Source organism: Taudactylus pleione, unplaced genomic scaffold (assembly GCF_031769625.1).
Source record: "Taudactylus pleione unplaced genomic scaffold, aTauple2 ptg000897l, whole genome shotgun sequence".
In the NCBI taxonomy this organism is placed as follows: Eukaryota; Metazoa; Chordata; class Amphibia; order Anura; family Myobatrachidae; genus Taudactylus; species Taudactylus pleione.
The window spans coordinates 147,526-166,441 of NW_028285298.1; the positions used below are offsets into that span (position 1 = coordinate 147,526).

Sequence of the window (18,916 nt, forward strand, 5' to 3'; positions counted from 1 at the left end):
ACCCTACATATATCCAGTGACACCCCAATATTACCCTACATATATCCAGTGACACCCCAATATTACCCTAGAGTCAGGAGGTGGAGGAGGGAGACCCACAGTGTTACTCAGATTCGTTAAGGAGACCACATATAATGTACCCCATACTACTCCACAGGTAGTGAGGGAAGAGAGTCCCTACTTTACTGCATGGCTCAGGGAATGAGAGAAGGGAGTCCCTACTTTACTCCAGGCTCAGGTAAGAGAGTCAATACTTTACTCCAGTAATAGGGGGTGAGGGAAAGGAGTCCCTACTTTACTCCAGGGTCAGAGGGGGAGGGGAGAGAGTTCCTACTCCAGGGTCAGGGGGTGAGGGAAGGGAGCCCCTACTTTACTCCAGTGTTAGGGGGTGGGGGAAGGAATTCCCTACTTTACTCGAGTTAGGGTGTGAGAGAATGAAGTCTCTACTGTACACTAAAGTATGTGGGGAGGGGGAGTGTGGAAGAAAGTCCCCCCCCATTGGTCATGTGACACAGGTCACCCTCTAAAGTTCTGCAGAGCGTTACACCGACCAGTCGCATTAGTGCCTCTGCAGAGCATCTCATAAGACACACAGAGAACTCTGCTCCTGCAGCAAAGACCTAGCAGGCCCCGCTCACCTGGCTGTCTGCCCCCGGCCGCAGTCTCCTCTCCGCCCGCAGTCACCTCACGGCTCCTCCTCACACATTGACCGAGAGAGAGAAGAGTCAGCGCCACTGACACATCCTCCGACAAGATCCCGCCCCGTGACATCACCAGGGGGCGGGGCGACGCTATCTCTCAATGAAACTCCGCAAAGTGGCCACACCCCCTCCTGTCAATCTCTCCCAGAGGCCGCCCTCTGATTGGTTGACGCAGAGAGAGGCGTGACCCGCACGGAAGCGATTCCTGTCTGTGTTCCACAGAAGTCCGCGGGCGCCACGTTGCGGTCGCTACAGCAAAACCCGGCCTCTGCTTTACGGCAGGAGCAACAGGGGAGGGCGGGGGAGCGGAGGAGTCAGCTGACAGCCCCGTGATCGTCAGGCGGCCCGGAAGCATCATCCACCACCGGGCACCCCGCCCGGTCCCCGACACCCCACGCCGACATGTTCGGGCCAGATGAAGAGGACACCGACTTCCTGTCCCCCACAGGAGGGTGAGTGGCTCAGGGGAACGGAGGAAGAGTCCCATTCACTGGTATGGGTGCACCTGTCAATAGTCTGCCTCCTCCCCACGTGTCAGTAAGGGTCGGCCACCTTCCCCATGTCAGTAAAATTCTGCCCCCTTCCCCTGTCAGTAAAATTCTGCCCCCTTCCCCTGTCAGTAAAAATCTGACCCCTCCCCGCTGTCAGTAAGAGTCAGCCACCTCCCCGCTGTCAGTTAGGGTAACCCCCCTGCCCTCCGCTGTCAGTAAGGGTGCCCCCCTCTCTCCCCCGGTGTCAGTAATGTCCCTCCTCTCACCTGCTGTCAGTAAGGGTCATCCCCTTCCACTCGCCCGCTGTCAGTAAGGGTTGTCTGCTCCTCTCCCCCACTGTTAGTAAGGGTCGCCCCCCTCTCCCCTGCTGTCAGTAATGTCTCCCCCCTCTCCCGCTGTCAATAAGTGTTCCCCCCCACTTCTGCTGTCAGTAAGGGTCCCCCCCCTCTCCCGCTGTCAGGGTCATCCCCTTCCACTCCCCTGGTGTCAGTAAGGGTTGTCCACCGCTCTCCCCCACTGTTAGTAAGGGTCTCTCCATCTGTCAGTAAGGGTCGTCCGCACCTCTCCCCTACTGTTAGCAAGGGTCTTTCCCCCCCCCTCGCCTGCTGTCAGTAAGGGACCCACCCTCCACCGCTGTCAGTAAGGGTCGGTCGCCCCTTTCCCTTGCTTTTAATAAAGGTCCCCCCTCCCCTGCTGTCAGTAAGGGTCGTGTCGCCTCTTCCCCGCTGTTCATACAAATATATATATTTTTTAATGTCTGTGGGGCTGTAATGTAAACTCGCCGGCCTGAGCACCTACCAGCTGTCACCTGGACTGTCTCGATGGTGTCCATCTGGATTGCTAACCAGGTGCAGGTATAGTAAAAGAGTTGTTGGCACCTTCAGACCGCTTACTTGCCTTGTGCTGGGCACAGATTGTTTACGCAGCAGCAGACCTCCTTAGTGAAGACTGAATGAGGCCGCAGATACATTACCCTGTTCCAAATGAAAGCAACCAGAGTTCACGTCTTGACCCTTCCATGTCATTGTGATAGCCCTGCATTTGTCCTTCCCTGTCTGTGTCAGGGCAGCTGCGAGTTTAAATAATTGTCTGTTTACAGTAAAACTGTCCAATTCAGGGGGAAAAAAACCTTTAGATTGCAAGCTCTGGTGTGCAAGAGCCCTGTGCGTCCTGTTACAGCTCATTCTTCCTTAGGGCGCAGTGTTATGGAATAGTTTTCTGCTTTATAAATAAATGTAATAATTGCGCTCATAAGGTCACCTAAAGTATATTTGCCATCTGACTGGTAACCTGGCAATATTGCATGTGCATTATGTTCAGTATTTACATGGCGAGGTTTCCTGCATCCTGCTGACTGACACGCCTGTCGGGGGTTAATTTTTCATGAAATTAGCAAATTATCCGGAAGAATCCCCATGAATGAGCTGGAGAAGTGAAAAGCAGAAGTTAGGAACAGAAGTTGGGTTTTTAAAACTGTATCCGGTCAGATCTTCAGTAAAAAGGTAGACAATGTCTTTATAGACACCAGATGTTAGACAGGCAATAGGTCGACAGGGACAAAAGGTTGACACACTAAAGGTCGACGTGTAAGAAGTTTGACAGGGTCAAAATAACGACATGAAAATGGTCGACACATGATTTTTTTTTATTATTATTGTTTTTTTTTAAGACTTAGGCACTTACCCCAACGGTTAGGGTTAGGCACCAGGAGGGACAGTTAGGGTCAGACACCTACCTCGACGGTTAGGGTTAGGCAGCAGGAGGGAGGGCTAGGGTGAAGATTAGGGTTAGAAAACAAAACAAAAAAAACATGTCGACCTTTTGTCCCTGTCGACCTATTGCCTGTCTAACATCTGGTGTCTATCTAGACCGGTGATACCCAACCTCGGTCCTCAAGGCACACTGACAGTCCTGGTTTTAGTGATATCTATGCTTAAGCACAGATGGTTAAATCAAAATAACTGAGGTACTAATTAAGTCACCTGTGATCAAGTACGGCTATCCTTAAAACCTGGACTGTTAGTCTGCCTTGAGGACCGTGGTTGGGAACTTCTGATGTAGACATTGTCTACCTTTTTACTGTAGATCTTTCAATCCATAACCTTTTAAAACAAATGAATACAATTAAAATAACCTAATTGAATACGGAAAGCTCTCTTTAAAGATCAGATTCAATTTTAAGCTACTTGCGGCAGTACGGCTGTTGTGGAACTACAACTCCCAGCAGCACCTGCCGATTCCAGAGTTTTTGTTTGATTTTTTTTTTTTTCTTTTTTTATAAAACCGTTCTGTAAAACACAGAATTCTGTCTCTTGTCGTCCCTGAAAGCCGCCATATTGGTTGCTGTGCTAATGAGTCTGTGCCACAGGGCCTCTATTTGCCACGTGAACATGAAGCCTGGTAATGTGCTGGCTAGGAAGGGTCACCCAATGACGTCCTTGTCAAAAAATGTTTGCAACCGTATGTGATAATTCTCTGCTGGGAGGTCGGTGTATACATTCATAGCTGTGTGTTAATGCAGCACCCAGCTTCCCCATTTATATCAATGGTTCATTCATTTCGTTGGAGCTTCCAGCATGTAAAACGTCCACTGGGCTATTGAACTGAATGTAAGAAGCTCTACAAGTCATTTAGTGGAGGGAAAAAAAGAAATAAACTAAAACCAATTAATAGCACTATACGGCCTGGGCTATTCCCCACTAAAATAGGGGAGTCCCCGGTTAACCTGCTAACCAGCACGCCAGGGTAGACAGACCAGGCCAGTCCCTCTGAAGCAGAACAACCTGCAGCATAGAGGGCATGATTCATTATGGTTCGCAACAGCGTACGCAGATAAACCAATGGCGCATACTGCATATGCACCACAGTGTGCGTGAGTTAGCATTGTGATCGCACCTCGGTCACTCGCGCAGAAACAAAGCCATCGCAGATGGAGGGATGGGACAGCGGCGTTTCGGGAGGTGGTCGGAGAAATGCAGGCGTACCTGTCCGTTTGAACGGCGTTGCATGGTCGTGCATAAAGTAGCCCACTGCCAACATTCCTTGCCAAGTGGGTAGTGCGCAAATGGGTAAAAAAAAGTGGAACCATTGGAGTGGAATTGTTGCCATTATCATTTTAATCAGACTTTACCCATTGGCTCATTCATTTCTATAGACTGTTATTTTCAATGGAGCTTCTACACTTACCACACAATACCATAGGGATAAATAGACCATAGAAATGAATATGAAAAATACAGCACAACACTGGTTAAACTGCTCGTGGGGTATGTGCACAATGCTTTGCTATTGACCTGAATGGACAAGTGCATATTAATGCTTTGAACATATATATATATATATATTTATTATATATTATATTATAGTGGTCAATGGCAGGTACATTTGTCCTAGGTTTTGGCCTATGTGTTCTAAAAAACCCCAGGAGAAATCTGTTTTGTAAACAGACCAGAGTATCAGCTTTTGGAAAAGCCGGTTTGGGTCCTGGGGTGTGGATGTGAGGAGAGGGAGGGCTCCATCCACAGGCCACTCCAGGTTTTGGGCCTTTCAGCCTGGTAACAGGCTCATTAGGGCTTGCAGCTGGAAATGGCGAAGATAAGCAGGGTTTGTTTGTGGCTGAGTGTCTCACACCTGGGGAAGGAGGCATGCAGGCTAGCATGTCCAGAGACACTGTATGATTACCCTGTAAGTACTGTGCACGTGCTGGTATTGATGGTGAGGGCAGTAGGCCCTACCGTTCTGCTAGTGAGGGTACCCTCTGTTTAGTTAGTGCCCAGACGGGCTAGGTTTTGTTTACTGTTTTATTTTATTTATGCGTTTGGTACAATAAAGACTGGCGCTGACCAGTTTGTACAAGAACCCCAGACTTGTGTCCTGTTTCCTCGGCTGCTGTGTGTGTAAAGAGGGAGCCCATCTACCCCAGAAGAGGGACCCCTGTCCTGACTGTGTCACACTATACTGTATGTATGTGTGTGTGTGTGTGTATATATGTATGTGTGTGTATGTATATAATAAAAAAAAAAATTTTATGTGCTTTTGTGAATTGACCTTATGAATGGGTGGTCACGTCTGGCTGAAAACCTTCCACTAAGGAGGACAGCAGGAAGTGAATGGACGTCCCCCTAGTTAGTGCTGCTACACCAGTGTCAGATGATTTGCATTAATGCAATTAACTTAGATTTGCAATCCAGACATCCTGATCCCATCAGAGGCTCCTCTCTCCCTGCCTGGGTAAGGAGATGAGTCTTTTCTCTTGAGCGTGTTGTGGTTTTACGGCGACTTCTGCAGGGAGGTGACAGATGCCACACGCACTTGTTGGGCTACGTAACCGTTCTGTGTCACTGGGGAACTGAGGAAAGTTTTATAAACCCTGCATAACCGCCCAGGCAGCATGTCCAGGCCATGGAGGACAGACTACCTCTGGCAAGAGAACCACGGGTCAGTGCCATGTCTGATGCCAGGGAATTAAGGCGAACTGGAGTGGTAGCACCAGGATGCCAGCTTCAACTGTTGCCGTAGTGGGGCACTTGTGTGGTGAAAATATGCACCTGTGTGTACAGGCTTGCCATCTTGGGTAAATGCGTTGTTGAAGAGCCAGTGGCTGGCTGACGCTAATTTCATAGACATTGGGGGGGATTATTCACTAACATGGTGCAGAAAAAGCAGTGAGGTGCTGTAACCCATAGCAGCCAATCAGAAATGAGCTTGTAGTGTAGCAGGACAATGCAAATACAGCCCATGTTCTATTTGCATTATATTACTGGCAGTAGAGCATTCTGGGACAAGGATTGTTCACCTCTATGCAGTTTTGGGAGTACAGCAAGAATGGTGTTATGTGCTGGTCATATCTCGCTGATTTGTCATTTTACTGTTTTTATATTAAAATAAGTCCCCCGGTGTCTTAATTATATTTTAATAGCAATGCAATATTTGCTATGGTTCTTTTGATTATTGAACATGCCTAATAAGCATTCTATTGAATTTCATGTTAACTCTGCCACTGGGGGGCACTGTTTAATTTCATGTCATCTATTTTCTTTTTGTTTCACGGTTACCCCTGACTGATCCAGGTTAAATGCAGTTGAAGTGTAATATTATTTATCATTGTAGAAATAACAGTTGGAGAGACTGCAAATAATTTTATATAACGCTTCGATAGTGAATCAGCTTTCTACGAAACGTATCGACATTTTCTGTCAGGATATTTTCTTATGAGTGATGTTTGTCATGGAACCCCAGTATAATGTCAGGATCTCTTCTGACGAATAAAGTTTGTCGTATAATCCCAGCGTAATGGAGGCGCTTGTGTTCCCCTCCTGCACAGGGCAAAGCTGGCCTCTCTGTTTGGGCTGGACCAGGTCGTTTCTGCACCTGGGAATGAATCCTTCCAGTACACAGCACCCAAGCAGCCAAAGAAGGGCCCCACGTCAGCTGGTAAGTATCTGCGACTCCTGAATATTGCAGGGAACCCTTAAACACCAAGAGGAGGATGGGGGGGGGGGGTTACTGAATAAAGTCTTTGAAGCCATTGTGGAGATTGGTGGGGGGTCTCAGGAAGGGAGGCAGTTGTGTTGGTTTCCACGAGTAGGAATGATGTCCGGAATGTCCTGATATTTCTTTATTCATTCGCCAGGTTCTAAATCCCCCAAGCCCACCGGAGCAGCTGGTCCTGCGTCCTCAGTCCTATTCGCCACAGCAGTCCATGCCTATAAGTAGTAAGTTCTATTTAGGATGTCCTGTGTCTTCCTTTTAGAGGACAGGGTCACCTTCTAGAGTACCGGCAGCGAGAGAGCCAAACCCTGAACATTCATCTGTCATTTAACCGTTTGTGTCATTTATCTGCAATATCAGGTAGAAGTGAGTACAAACATAAGTACTCCCAGTGCTAGAGTACCTTCGCTCTACACCACACTGCAGGAACCTATCTTAGCAATTCACTGCCATGTCGCCAATTGTAATATCACATGGCGATTATAATTAAGAACGCCTATCGGTTACACAGATGTTTGGCTGGTTGATCTAATGAGATTTCAGCCTACCGATTAATTGGGAATCAGGAACTTTATATAGAAATATTAATGAGTTAATGGTTCCTAGGGAATTGACAGTTTGCATTCTAATGAATATTATACCATAAATGATCTGCCTCCCCCCTCTGACGGTGACGGGCGAACTGGTCACAGTAATGACGGGTACGGCTTTATATATTCTATTACTTTATCCCCTCCCATTTAGACTTACAGCTGAGGTTTTATCTGCCGAACCAATAACTGGATGCACCATATATATTGCAGTAGGAACCAGTGACCTCACTTAGGGGTCTATTTACTAAGCAGTGTTAGGAGACAGAGTGAAAAGTGATAAGGTACCAGCTAATCAGCTCCTACCTGCCATCTCACAGGCTGTGTTTGAAAAATGACAGATGGGAGCTGATTGGCTGGTACCTTATCACTTTTCACTCTGTCTCCTAACACTGCTTAGTAAATAGACCCCTGATTCACTTCCTGTGTAGGTGATATCACTGCTTCCCAGTGTACTGCATTGCCTGTCTTCACTCTCTGGTTTGGTGAGGCCTGCATAACAGCAAATAGCAGGCAGGGTATTCTGGGATTTGTAGTTTTACAATACTTGGAGTGCCGCAGGTTCTCCAGGCCTGGTGTAAGTGCTGTCTGCAGTGATTGTGAGATTTCAGGACTAGTAGCTGAGTGCGGGAAACTCTCACCTTTATTCTCTTTGTGCAGTGTGAACGGACAGTACGTGAAGCAGGGCAAATTCGGGGCAGCTGTGCTGGGTAATCACACTACTAAAGAGGTGAGCGGACTCTATGGCTGAGCTGCAGTGTTGCTATATATTACCGGTGTCTGCCATGTTTTTGTGGCAGAAGATCTCGTATGAGACCAACATTTCTGGTTACGAAGTTGAATTTTGATCATTTCTGCACTTTGTGCTGTTACGTTACCTCCTGTAATGTTGCACCAGTCGCTAATCTGTCGCTTGTTTCTTTTACGATTCAGTACAGGATCCTTCTGTACATAAGCCAGCAGCAGCCGGTCACCGCTGTCCGGATACACCCTGGGTTTGTGTTCACAGTAAGTACCGTTTCATAACGTGGGGCGAGCTTCTAAATTCCTATGTTGAAGTTTAATCTCTCATCCTATAATTCTGTAGACTGTTATAATATAGCTGTGGTAAGGCGGCCCTCAATGCATTCGATAAGATGTATAGTACTAACCCCAAGTGCTGTGATACTGCCGAACCCACCGCAATGCGCGATAATAATCTGATCGGCTTAATGCTTTTTGCCTGATTCACGGAGTTTGGAGATATTTTGTTGCTGCGCGAGCGCGGACATCACAAAAAATGTCTATCGTGCATGTGTTGCACAGAGGCGCAGTTGCGATTGAGACGCGCGGTACCAAAAACGTACTGGAAATGTGCTGGGCGGTGGCTATTTTGCAATGGTCCATCTTATGGGCATTATGGGAGTGTCGCTGAAACGGTTGCGTACACAGGCGGTTAATCGCTCACATTCGAGGCCATACTTTGCCGGAGATTCTGCCCCTGCTATAGGGCTGATGCGACCGACGGTGGTGTCTTAAGACGAGTGATTACCTGATTTACATTATACTTTGTATTTGGGTACCAGAAACATACACCCCAAATTCACAGCTCATCTGTTACACCCCCGCGTGTATAATACATTGGTTGCATTTTACTGTACATAAATGAATATCTCTGTGTTAGGCAGCAAAGACTTCTGCTTTTATTACATAATTGACGCAGGTCATTATGCCTGTTGTGTTATCTGGTAGATACCGGCAGAAAACGCAGAAGAATTATGTTATTACACTTTGCAGGAGGTGAATGGACAGAACCTGATTTTATAGCTAATTTATTTTTACTTCATTGTTTAGATAAATTCAGGAAGAGAAGTAACCGGGTGAAGGGAACTTAGGACCTCATTCAGAGTCGGTCGTTGCGGCCGCACGGTCGTAAGGGAAAAGGGGCTGGATATGCAAATGAAGCGATCACAAGTGGCGTCGTTAAGATGGGATCGTTAGCTGGACGAGCGAGGGGAGGAATCGGCCTTAAGACTAAATCACGCCCCCTTCTCGTTCGCATTACACGTCATATCCGGGCATATAAGGATTAATCGACACCATCGGAGCTGGTCGTAGAGCTTAAGGTTGACCATACCCTCTCTTAAGCAATACGATCAAGTCAGTGTAAAAACCTCCCATGTCACATGTGCCATGACACTACTTAGTTAATTATGCACTCCCATAAACCGTATGCACTCCCATAAAACGCCGTTCGCATAGTCAGGCACGCCTGCGTTCGGATCTCCACTCCCTCCGTTTTCAAGCACCTTCCCCTGTTACCACCCACAAACGCCTCATCCTGTCACTCAAACTAACGACCTGGCTGTGTTCAAGGAAAAAGAAATTTCTGATCGTAACAGCTAGTTTGGGCACGCGCACTGCGAATTTTACGCATGCGCATTTTAGCGAACATCGTCTGCATACGACCGACTCTGAATGAGGTCCTTAATGTGTATTTAAATGATGGGGATAAAACGGCTGGAATGTCAGTGTTAATGATTTTGTCGCAGCTGTCCAGTATATTTCCGCTATGATGGTCAGTTTAGAAGAATATTAGTTGAAAATGCTTGCGACCGAGTTACTGTCGTATTTAACAGATCTTTTGGTGAACTGGTTAAAATAATTAATATAAATAATAATTTATTTTCATATTGTTCATTTTTAAATTTTCCCTTTTTTTAATTTTTTTTTTTTTTTTTTTACAATAGTGTGCGATTGTGTTGAGTTAATACATTTTTCTGTTGCCCTATTGGGGGGACACTGGACTTCTGGGGATGTAGTCTCCTCCAGGACGTTATTCTGTGGTAGGGGGTACACAGCCGATGGGCAAGCCCCACGCTCTAGAAGGCAGGACACAGGAAGCAAAGCTGAGCCCTTACTCACTACAAACTCTTTGTGCATGGAGAAAGGGGGTGAAAATAGTCCCATGTGATGGGGTATCTAGTTTTCATTCTAGCACCCTGCACATGTCACAACCCGTGCAGTTCCTCATTCCTGCCTGGGGTGTCGCTCCCTGCTCTGGTGCTTCTAGCACACTCAGCTGATGTAGCAAACTGATATAGACCAGAGTGTGCTAGAAGCGTAAGAGCAGAGTGTGACACCCCAGGCAGGAAAGGGGAACTGCACGGGCTGTGACAGCTGCAGGGTGCTAGAATGAACACTAGAGGCATTTGGGTAATAAAATAGTTCCAGGGATGGATAAGATAATAGCTGAGCCGTAAGATGGCGCTGACCGTTTCTCTTCTGGTAACTTACAGGTGCAGCTTAATAACTATGCCGCCTTCTACGATGACCAGAGACAGAGCTGGTCTGTCATGTTCGAGTCGGAGACGGCAGCCGTGGATTTCAGTAAGCAGGTACAGGACAGCCCTTCACTTGTGATTTAAAACAACAAAAATATATATATATATATTTATTTTTTTTTAAGTATCTTGTGTGTCAGATAGGATACATGAGAGATTCATAAACCCATGGCTCAGAAGGAAAGTGGGGTTATACTGGTTGTGGATGTATCCAGTCCTGGAGTCCTATTCTCACTACCCAGATTCCCATCACCCTGGAAGTGCTCTAGTTGGTACCATTGAGGATGGCATGGTCTCCTCCCCATTTCCCCCCCCCCCCTCTCCCTGCTGTAGTGAAACAGTGATTGCCGGGCCACATAGCACAGTTTAGAGCCGGGCCCGGTGATGGCTCTCTAGTTACCCAGGCCGTGTGTGTGTCCGTGTGTGTCCGTGTGTGTCCGTGTGTGTCCGTGTGTGTCCGTGTGTGTCCGTGTGTGTCCGTGTGTGTCCGTGTGTGTCCGTGTGTGTCCGTGTCTGTGTGTGTCTGTCCGTGTCTGTCCGTGTCTGTCCGTGTCTGTGTGTGTCTGTGTGTGTCTGTGTGTGTCTGTGTGTGTCTGTGTGTGTGTCCGTGTGTGTGTCTGTGTCCGTGTGTGTGTGTGTGTTCCCTCTCACCCCTCACTTGGATGTGTGTGTGTCCGTGTGTGTGCGTGTCCGTGTGTGTGTGTGTGTGTTCCCTCTCACCCCTCACTTGGATAGTAGCTGCCTGTTTGCTTCTGTTGCCAGACTTTTCGTCGTCATCGCTGGTTTCAGGTGCAAAAAAAGTATCACGCGTATCCCCGTATTCAATTCCAAAACGGCGAAAACGGGACCTGGCGAAACCCAAACAGGCGAAAAGTCATGTAGTTTATGGGGAAATCAGCCTGACATGGGGGTTCACTATGGTTCACCCCGATTAGCCCTGCTGAAGGTATTTGGTGTCTTTGAATGTTCTCAATAGGTGCTATTTAGCGTCTTTGGGACCAGGGTGAAGAATAGTTTTTGGCAATTATTGGGGGGGGGGGGGGGAATAAGTAGTCCCAGCAAATTTGGGGTACATGAAAATGGGTGCTAGCATATTTTTAAGTTGCTAAAGTCAAGCATTAAAAAGCGCCAGACCCAGTCGAAAGGCTATTTCGCTAGTTTTTGAATTTGTACCCCAACTTTGAATTGAATTGAAGTTTTTTTTGGGGGTGTCCTTTTTGGGTTTTTTTGCAGTTTGTTTGCACAATTTGCATAAAGGGGGTATACAAAGGGTACAGTGTGGTTTCCGCACCTCTGCTCCCCAAAACCCCAATTCTGCACTTTTTTCCGCCGAATATTCATAGTCGAAACTTTTTCGCCTATTTTATTGCATTGCGTTTTTGCACCGGCGAAAAGACACTGAAATTGAATACGGGGATACATCAAGTCGGCGAAAATTAACGTCATCGGCGAAAAGTCGTTTTCAGCTAAACGTTTTCGCTTCTAATTGAATACAACCTTAGGGATGCACAAATCATCTTTCAAATTTGGGTACAGAAACCTTTAAAAACTTTGTTCATTTTTATTTATTTTTTTTCTTTGTTCCTGTGACTCTAAAATCGGTTCTACCGGGTATCTGATCAGCAGAAAGAAATTAATCCGATGAATGGCGAATTTGTTACTGCTGTTATGTTCTATTCTATGTTTGTATATTTGGTATAAATTATTTCATTAATCTAGTCATTCTATCTGCTTCTAAGAGGTTCCAAACCTGCCTTTCTCCCATCAGGTCTGCATCGCCAAGTGTAACTGCGCACCCTCTCTAGATGGCGTTCTCTCCCAAGACCTGACCCCTGGGGACGGGCAGGCAGCCGAGTCCGGAGACCTGTTGGAAGTGGCCTACACGGGGTGGTTGTTCCAGAACCAAGGCATTGGCCAGGTACCCAAGACTTTACATTTTTTTAGTGACCAATAACTTGACTTTCTCCTTCGTCCATATGACTGACCCAAGCGTGTCTATTGGGGTATCACCAAGACCTTTGGCCAGATTGGAGGAAGATGGGTATAGTAATCCCTTTATACAAGTACTGTTACTTTATATGAGCAATGAATCCACACAATTCCTGTGTTTTATATTGGATAATATTACACCTGTGTGAGCTATAAGTATGTTGTAAATTACAGGTGGGTTCTCGGACAATATAACGGTACAAAGCCGAGTGTTTTCAGGCAGGACACAAACTTGACCAATATACTTATTTTACAGAAAACATGTTATACTGAAATGAAAGCTAAATTTGGATTCTTTTTTGTACCATTAATCCCTGTTCTCTGGCGCTGTAGAGAGATAACGACGCGTTTCACCGATGGGGCCCTGTTTTCTGTGCCACGTGCCTTATACTGGGGAACTGTGTAGGCACAAGAGGGAGTCCCCGACCCTGCGTTGTTCTAGGGGTGTAGCATAAGCCACTGCCTCCCCCACTTCATCTGGGAAAGGGATTTAGAGAGGGTAATGTAGGAGAAAAAAAAAATCCAGTGTCTCTAAGATTTGCATAACGCGTTTCTGTCCCTTGCAATTTCATACATAACTTGCCATATCCTGCTAACGCCTTCTATTTCTATTCAGATGTTTGACTCGAACTTGCAGAAGGACAAATTCCTGCGGCTGAAACTGGGCTCTGGTAAAGTTATTAAGGTAAAATAACATGCGGGCTTCAGCGTTCATTGTGCAGGAGAGAGCTCCTTGCACTGTGTGTAGGCTTTAAAATCTAGAATTAGTTATACAAAATGAACCCTAAGAGGATGTTTGTATCTCACAGACTTTATTATATTTTCTTCCCATTTGTAATTCTATTTTTTGTTTGTGCTGTTCCTTAAATTGTATGTTTGGCACCTGATCTCTCTTAAGGGCCTATTTTTTGTTCCCTGCGAGTGTCAGATGAGGAAACTGTGCATATGTATAATAAAATAGGGATAGGGGGAAGATGATGTACTGTGACACCAAAGCTGATCGTGCAAGTTTCGACCAATACGCTCTCAGCATTGCCCATATATTTGGGATGGTGACTGACTGCTGTACTTCCTAGTCAGAAAATGGCCGCTTTCTAAGTCATAAGCCCTATACTGCTCTACACCAGGCTGCCCAGGCTTACCTCTCCTCTTACCTTTATACCAGAAGGGGGCAGCGTTGCTTTCAGTGTCTTTATACCAGAAGGGGGCAGCGTTGCTTTCAGTGTCTTTATACCAGAAGGGGGCAGGAACACTTTATAGTCAGAAAAGTGTAAACTTCCATGATAGTGCATCTTCTATACAACTACTTTCAATCAAATTAACCTCTTTAAATTTTGACCTTTTTTTGTCCTAGAATAATGTTTGGTTTAGCCTTTATATATGGCTTCTGTTACTCAGGAGTACATGCTGTGATTGTCTTTATTGCAAGTAACCATTTTGTGTATAAAGTGTTTTATTGCATGGTTTGGAAAAAGTCTGGAAACCCGGTTTGCCGCTAAATGGCAACATGTCTGCTCAAGACAACGAGATCCAGTTTCTGCCAACTGGAAGCTGGTGCAAAGCTCGAGTCCTCCTGCAGACTAGCGTTGGCCTTGGAGGGAGACTTCCGTAAACACATTTCTGCATTCCATTATCTCATTCTAGTGCTCCTGGTCCATAAACTTAGGTCACATGTCTGCGCTGTAACGTAAAACAAGGTGCCGTCTACTCTGTACTTTGGCTGGAACACCCCCCACTACTTTGCCTCCCCTCTGCCCTGTCCAAACTTCTGATATTTCTGCACGCTGACGATAATATATTTGCACTTGCTTAGTTCCAGGAGCGCGGCAACTCGCAGAAATCATTGCTCGTGCACTTCATAAATTACTATCAGAATATTAGGTGTGGTTCTTTAATCTACAGCACAGGTTCTCAAACTCTGTCCTCAGGACCCCAAACAGTGGATGTTTTCCATGTCTCCTCACAGAATCACAAGTGAGATATTAGCTCCACCTGTGGCTGCTTTAAAATGTGTCATTGAGTAATGAATACATCTGTGCACCTGCTGGGTGATCTGCAAAACATGATCTGTGTGGGGTCCTGAGGACCGAGTTTGAGAACCACTGATCTACAGAATGCCAAGTTTAATATCTGTATCATCATTGAAAGAAGCATGTTTCTTTCATGCTGAATTGTCCCCATTTTATCAAAATAATTTTATTTTCAGCCAGTAAATGGCATACGTTATACGGTCAGAATCTATAGTGCAGAGACCCCCTCAATCGTAGCTGTATGTGTTTATATATGCGGCTGGGAGCTGCCATGCCGTTTGCTGTGCCTAAGCAGGATCAAATATAAACCGGAGAGCGTTTACTCAGTGGTGTAAATGTGTGCTAAAACCATGATACCCGATCAGCTTTTCTCCCTCTGTTGGGCGGTAGACCAGGACTTTTTATTTTACGTATCAAGCACACAATTATTATTGTTATAGTGGTCAGATAATTAATATAAAGAGTCTTCGGGGGAGGGACTTGGTTGTTCTGTGTGATTTCATTAGGAATATATTCTATAAATGCGAATGAAGCGCTTAATCTCATTTTGATTATAATTAATTCACCCTGTAAGGGAAGGGAAACCTACGTCTCAGCTGACGCGTTCTCCTTTTACTGACCAGGGCTGGGAGGATGGGATGTTGGGAATGAAGAAAGGTGGGAAGAGGTTTCTGGTGATTCCCCCGGCTCTTGGCTATGGTTCTCAGGGATTTTCCGGTCGCATTCCATCTAATGCCACCCTGCTGTTCGAGGTGGAAGTGAAACGCGTAAGTACCTGTGTATCCTGTTGTTTATAATGCTTTTGTAGTGAAACGCGTGAGTACCTGTCTCCCCTGGTTATTGTATCCTGTTTATAATGCTTTTGTAGTGAAACGCGTGAGTACCTGTCTCCCCTTATTATTGTATCCTGTTATACAATGCTTTTGTTTTGTAATATTAAATTATTTACAACTTTACTCTAGTCTCTCATTGCACCACATGCTTCTCCTCTAGTTTACAGTATCAGTCTTTCATAGTGGAGGGAGTCATTTAATAGTTTATCTGCTATTCAGCTTATCACTGCTGTAATTTGTTCCTACCTAATTGATAGCCTGCGTTCTCATTAATGTTGGTACCTCACAATGCGCCTCATTCCTCAGTAACCCCACTAGCTCCTAGTAAATTAGCCAACTGTGTTCTCTTGAGGAACCCTATATGGCTCTCTATTCTGAATACGTAAAATATACCTTTTTAACAATTGGAACCAGCTTTGAATTAACTGTAGTTTGTAATTCTACCACTCAACCAGTGGAGGGCAGTGTTGGGTATATGGTTTGCAGCAAATAATGTTACAGATTTTCCTTTCTGCAGATGAAACAGAAGGATCTGGGAGGTGACAGACACAGCATTGGTTCCCGTGATTCCCCGGTGTCCATCACTGACAGTATCTCCACTGACACCCTTCCTCAGCCACCAACATCTGTGCCACCCAAACCTGGGTACGTGCTACTGCCTACGCTCAGAGGCTGTTCTGCATGTCCTGGCCATGTCACAGGGATTGTGCCAGTTATACCATCTGCACGGTGTAATGTTTCCACTTCACCACTAGGGACAGTTACTGCCTGATGTAGACTATTCTGATCTAGATTCTAGACATTTATTCAGCAAATACAGTGATCTGTGTCTGTTTGAGCTCGTGTAATCTTTCTCTTCTTCAGGGAGCCGGATGTCCGGGCCAAGTCCAACTCCATCAGCGAGCAGCTAGCAGTAAGTCATTCTGCTCTGTACTTCCTTGTTGCTGCTGGCCGGGAGGCACTAGAGCCCGGGCTGCTGGCCGGGAGGCACTAGAGCCCGGGCTGCTGCCCATTCCGGTGTTGCCCCAATGAGGGTATTTGATGACTGAGTATTCTCCTTCCCTAGAATCCCGATATGGCTAAAGCAAAGCTGATTTACCGTATGGCGAAGATGGGCCAGCCGATGCTACCATTCCTCTCCGGGAGTTCCACGCCACAGCCGGATTCCAGCGACTCTGAGATTGAGGTGAGGTGGTTGTGGTAATGAGGACGACAAGCCACTGTCTAAAATGAAATATAAACCAGGTTATAGTTACTCTGCTAAATAATAAATTGCATGAAACATTTGTACTTCTGTACTTTATCTCTCGCTAAGGTTTGATACATCTCCCCCTCGGTCTCTAAGGCCGTGCAGCCGGGTCACTTCCCGACCAGACCCCAGGGTCCATCACACCAGTCGGTTAGCTGGTGTCAGGCAGTGGCCCCTTCTAGTCTGCAACAGTGTTTCATACTAAAACACATTGGGGTAGATGTATTATAGCGGCACTTACCGTGCCGCTATAACGCTTCCCACTTCGCCTCTTTACCGAGGCGAAGCAGGAAGCACCCCCTCCGGTGCTACCCGCTAGAGACAGCAGCGCATCAGCCTAGTGCTGATGCGCTGTGTCTCTGTCCCGGCCGGCTCCATTGAGCATGCGCGGGATCTCGCAAATATCGCGAGATCCCCGCGTGGAGCCGGCAGCCGCCGCAGCAGGGACAGCGCTGTCCCTGCTGTGGGTATAGGCTAGCGATAACGACAGCTACAGCCAGACGAACGGTCATGCGGTATGACCGATCGTACATGGCCCTGCCGCTCGGCGCTGCAGCACCGATAATGACAGGGGCGCATACATCGGGGAGAAGCGGTATCAGCGCACATAACGTGTGCTGAAACCGCTTCTGGGCTTTCGTACATCTCCCCCATTAAAGGCGATCTCCAGCCGCAGCTAAAAGTGCCGATTGTGGCTGGAGTCAAATGTATCGTTCCCGTGTTTTTCAGTCTCAACCAATCAGGTGTCAGTGGTCCTCCAGCCAATGGGAAATATTGGGGGATGGGGGGTTGGGGGGTTGACGCCAAAGCTAGCCAAGCATTAATATTAGGGAGAACTGCACCATGGGGGGCGTTTAAAAATCCATCAGCGACCCACGTTGACTTAGTAAATATACATTTTTATTTTTTTTATTTTATTTCATGCAACGCTTCATTTTGTTAGCATGCTGGGAGGTAGACAGTGCTCATCAGGCTTATAACGTTCATGTTATAATGGGATTGCCACTCCCATAAAAGCATGTCAGAAATGATTCCCTCTATAAACTGCTTAGAAGACAAACCCGTATAAAGGGTCTACAGTATAGAAGACCCCGAGTGATGGACGGGAGCTCTCTGCAGAAGAGACGGGCGTGGGATGCTGTAAATATTCCTTGCAGAGTTAATTGGCCCAGGTAGTAATCCCATGTCTCCCCATTTCCAGGGATTAGCATTAATTCCACTAAGGCTTCGCAATGATAGGACTACTAATCTCCCCCATACACGCCCTTAATTATTTCCCAAACTTTCCATCTTTGCAGGGGTGTTGTAGCATGCATGTGCCGGTAAACCAGGCCTGTATCCATTATATATATTAAATATAGAGGGTCTGCACATGTATTTGCAGTTGGGGTGGTCCTAGTGTGTTACATTATGCTGCCAGCTGGCACACTGCGGAATCCCCCTTACCAGGCTGCATCTAGGGCAGTGGTTCTCAAACTCTGTCCTCAGGACCCCAAACACTGCATGTTTTCCCAGTCTCCTCACAGTACTACAAGTGAAATAATTAGCTCCACCAGTGGAACTTTTAAAATGTGTCAGTGAGTAATGACTACACCTCTGCACCTGCTGGGAAATGTGAACTGCGTTGGGTCCTGAGGACCGAGTTTGAGAACCACTGCACTAGACGATATAATGAACGATTACGATATAGTTAACGTTCAATCGTTCATTATATCATCTAGTGAATATGCCGTCAACGACCGGCGATGCGCGCTCCCTGACGATATTGTCAGGTTCTGCAAGTACGGGAATGAGGGGAGGGTGACGTTGCTGAACGATATATCATTCAGTGTGGGTGCTCATTGTCGTTAAAGACACTGGGCCTGATTCAGAGCGTCCGGCTCTGAATCAGGGCCACTGAGCACACCACTGCCGGGGACACAATATATGCAATATCGGCCATGGAGTGAATCGCGTAGTGGATATGCACCTTAACTTATTTATATTGCTCTGAGGTAACCAGTAAATGCGTTTCTCTGGTTGGTGGATATCCGGTCCCCTCCTTTTATTTTTAATGGTTCTCATCTGGCACAAAATTAAATTTCCGTTCATTCACTGCCCCTGTAAAATGAGGCCCCCCCCCCCCCTTCCTTTGCTAGAGACCCCATCTGTCTGTGCAGCTCCTCCCCTCTGCCTGTGCAGGATACTATTCCTCCGGGAATGCAGCCAAATCCCACGCAC

The 18,916-nt window shown here is 46.5% G+C and overlaps 2 protein-coding genes across 5 annotated transcripts in view; one reads left to right on the forward strand and one right to left on the reverse strand.

Annotated features, from left to right (window-relative positions):
- Positions 1-778, reverse strand: part of SLC31A1 (solute carrier family 31 member 1) — a 35,814-nt gene extending 35,036 nt beyond the window's left edge. The window contains exon 1 of the mRNA XM_088459171.1: positions 639-778. The gene's annotated coding sequence lies outside the window, so the exon portion shown is untranslated. The remainder of the gene's footprint in view (positions 1-638) is intronic.
- A 113-nt stretch (positions 779-891) lies between these two features.
- Positions 892-18,916, forward strand: part of FKBP15 (FKBP prolyl isomerase family member 15) — a 38,271-nt gene continuing 20,246 nt past the window's right edge. For 2 of the 4 annotated variants that reach the window (XM_088459167.1, XM_088459168.1), the window contains exons 1-12: positions 893-1,153; positions 6,516-6,625; positions 6,825-6,906; positions 7,933-8,002; positions 8,206-8,280; positions 10,551-10,649; positions 12,364-12,513; positions 13,201-13,269; positions 15,238-15,381; positions 15,965-16,092; positions 16,312-16,360; positions 16,514-16,633. In XM_088459167.1, coding sequence (XP_088315293.1) covers positions 1,104-1,153; positions 6,516-6,625; positions 6,825-6,906; positions 7,933-8,002; positions 8,206-8,280; positions 10,551-10,649; positions 12,364-12,513; positions 13,201-13,269; positions 15,238-15,381; positions 15,965-16,092; positions 16,312-16,360; positions 16,514-16,633 — 1,146 coding nt within the window. In that variant the 5' untranslated portion in view covers positions 893-1,103. Of the gene's footprint in view, positions 1,154-4,821; positions 4,877-6,515; positions 6,626-6,824; positions 6,907-7,932; positions 8,003-8,205; positions 8,281-10,550; positions 10,650-12,363; positions 12,514-13,200; positions 13,270-15,237; positions 15,382-15,964; positions 16,093-16,311; positions 16,361-16,513; positions 16,634-18,916 lie in introns of those variants that run through there. The other 2 variants (XM_088459169.1, XM_088459170.1) reach the window with 2 other exon arrangements.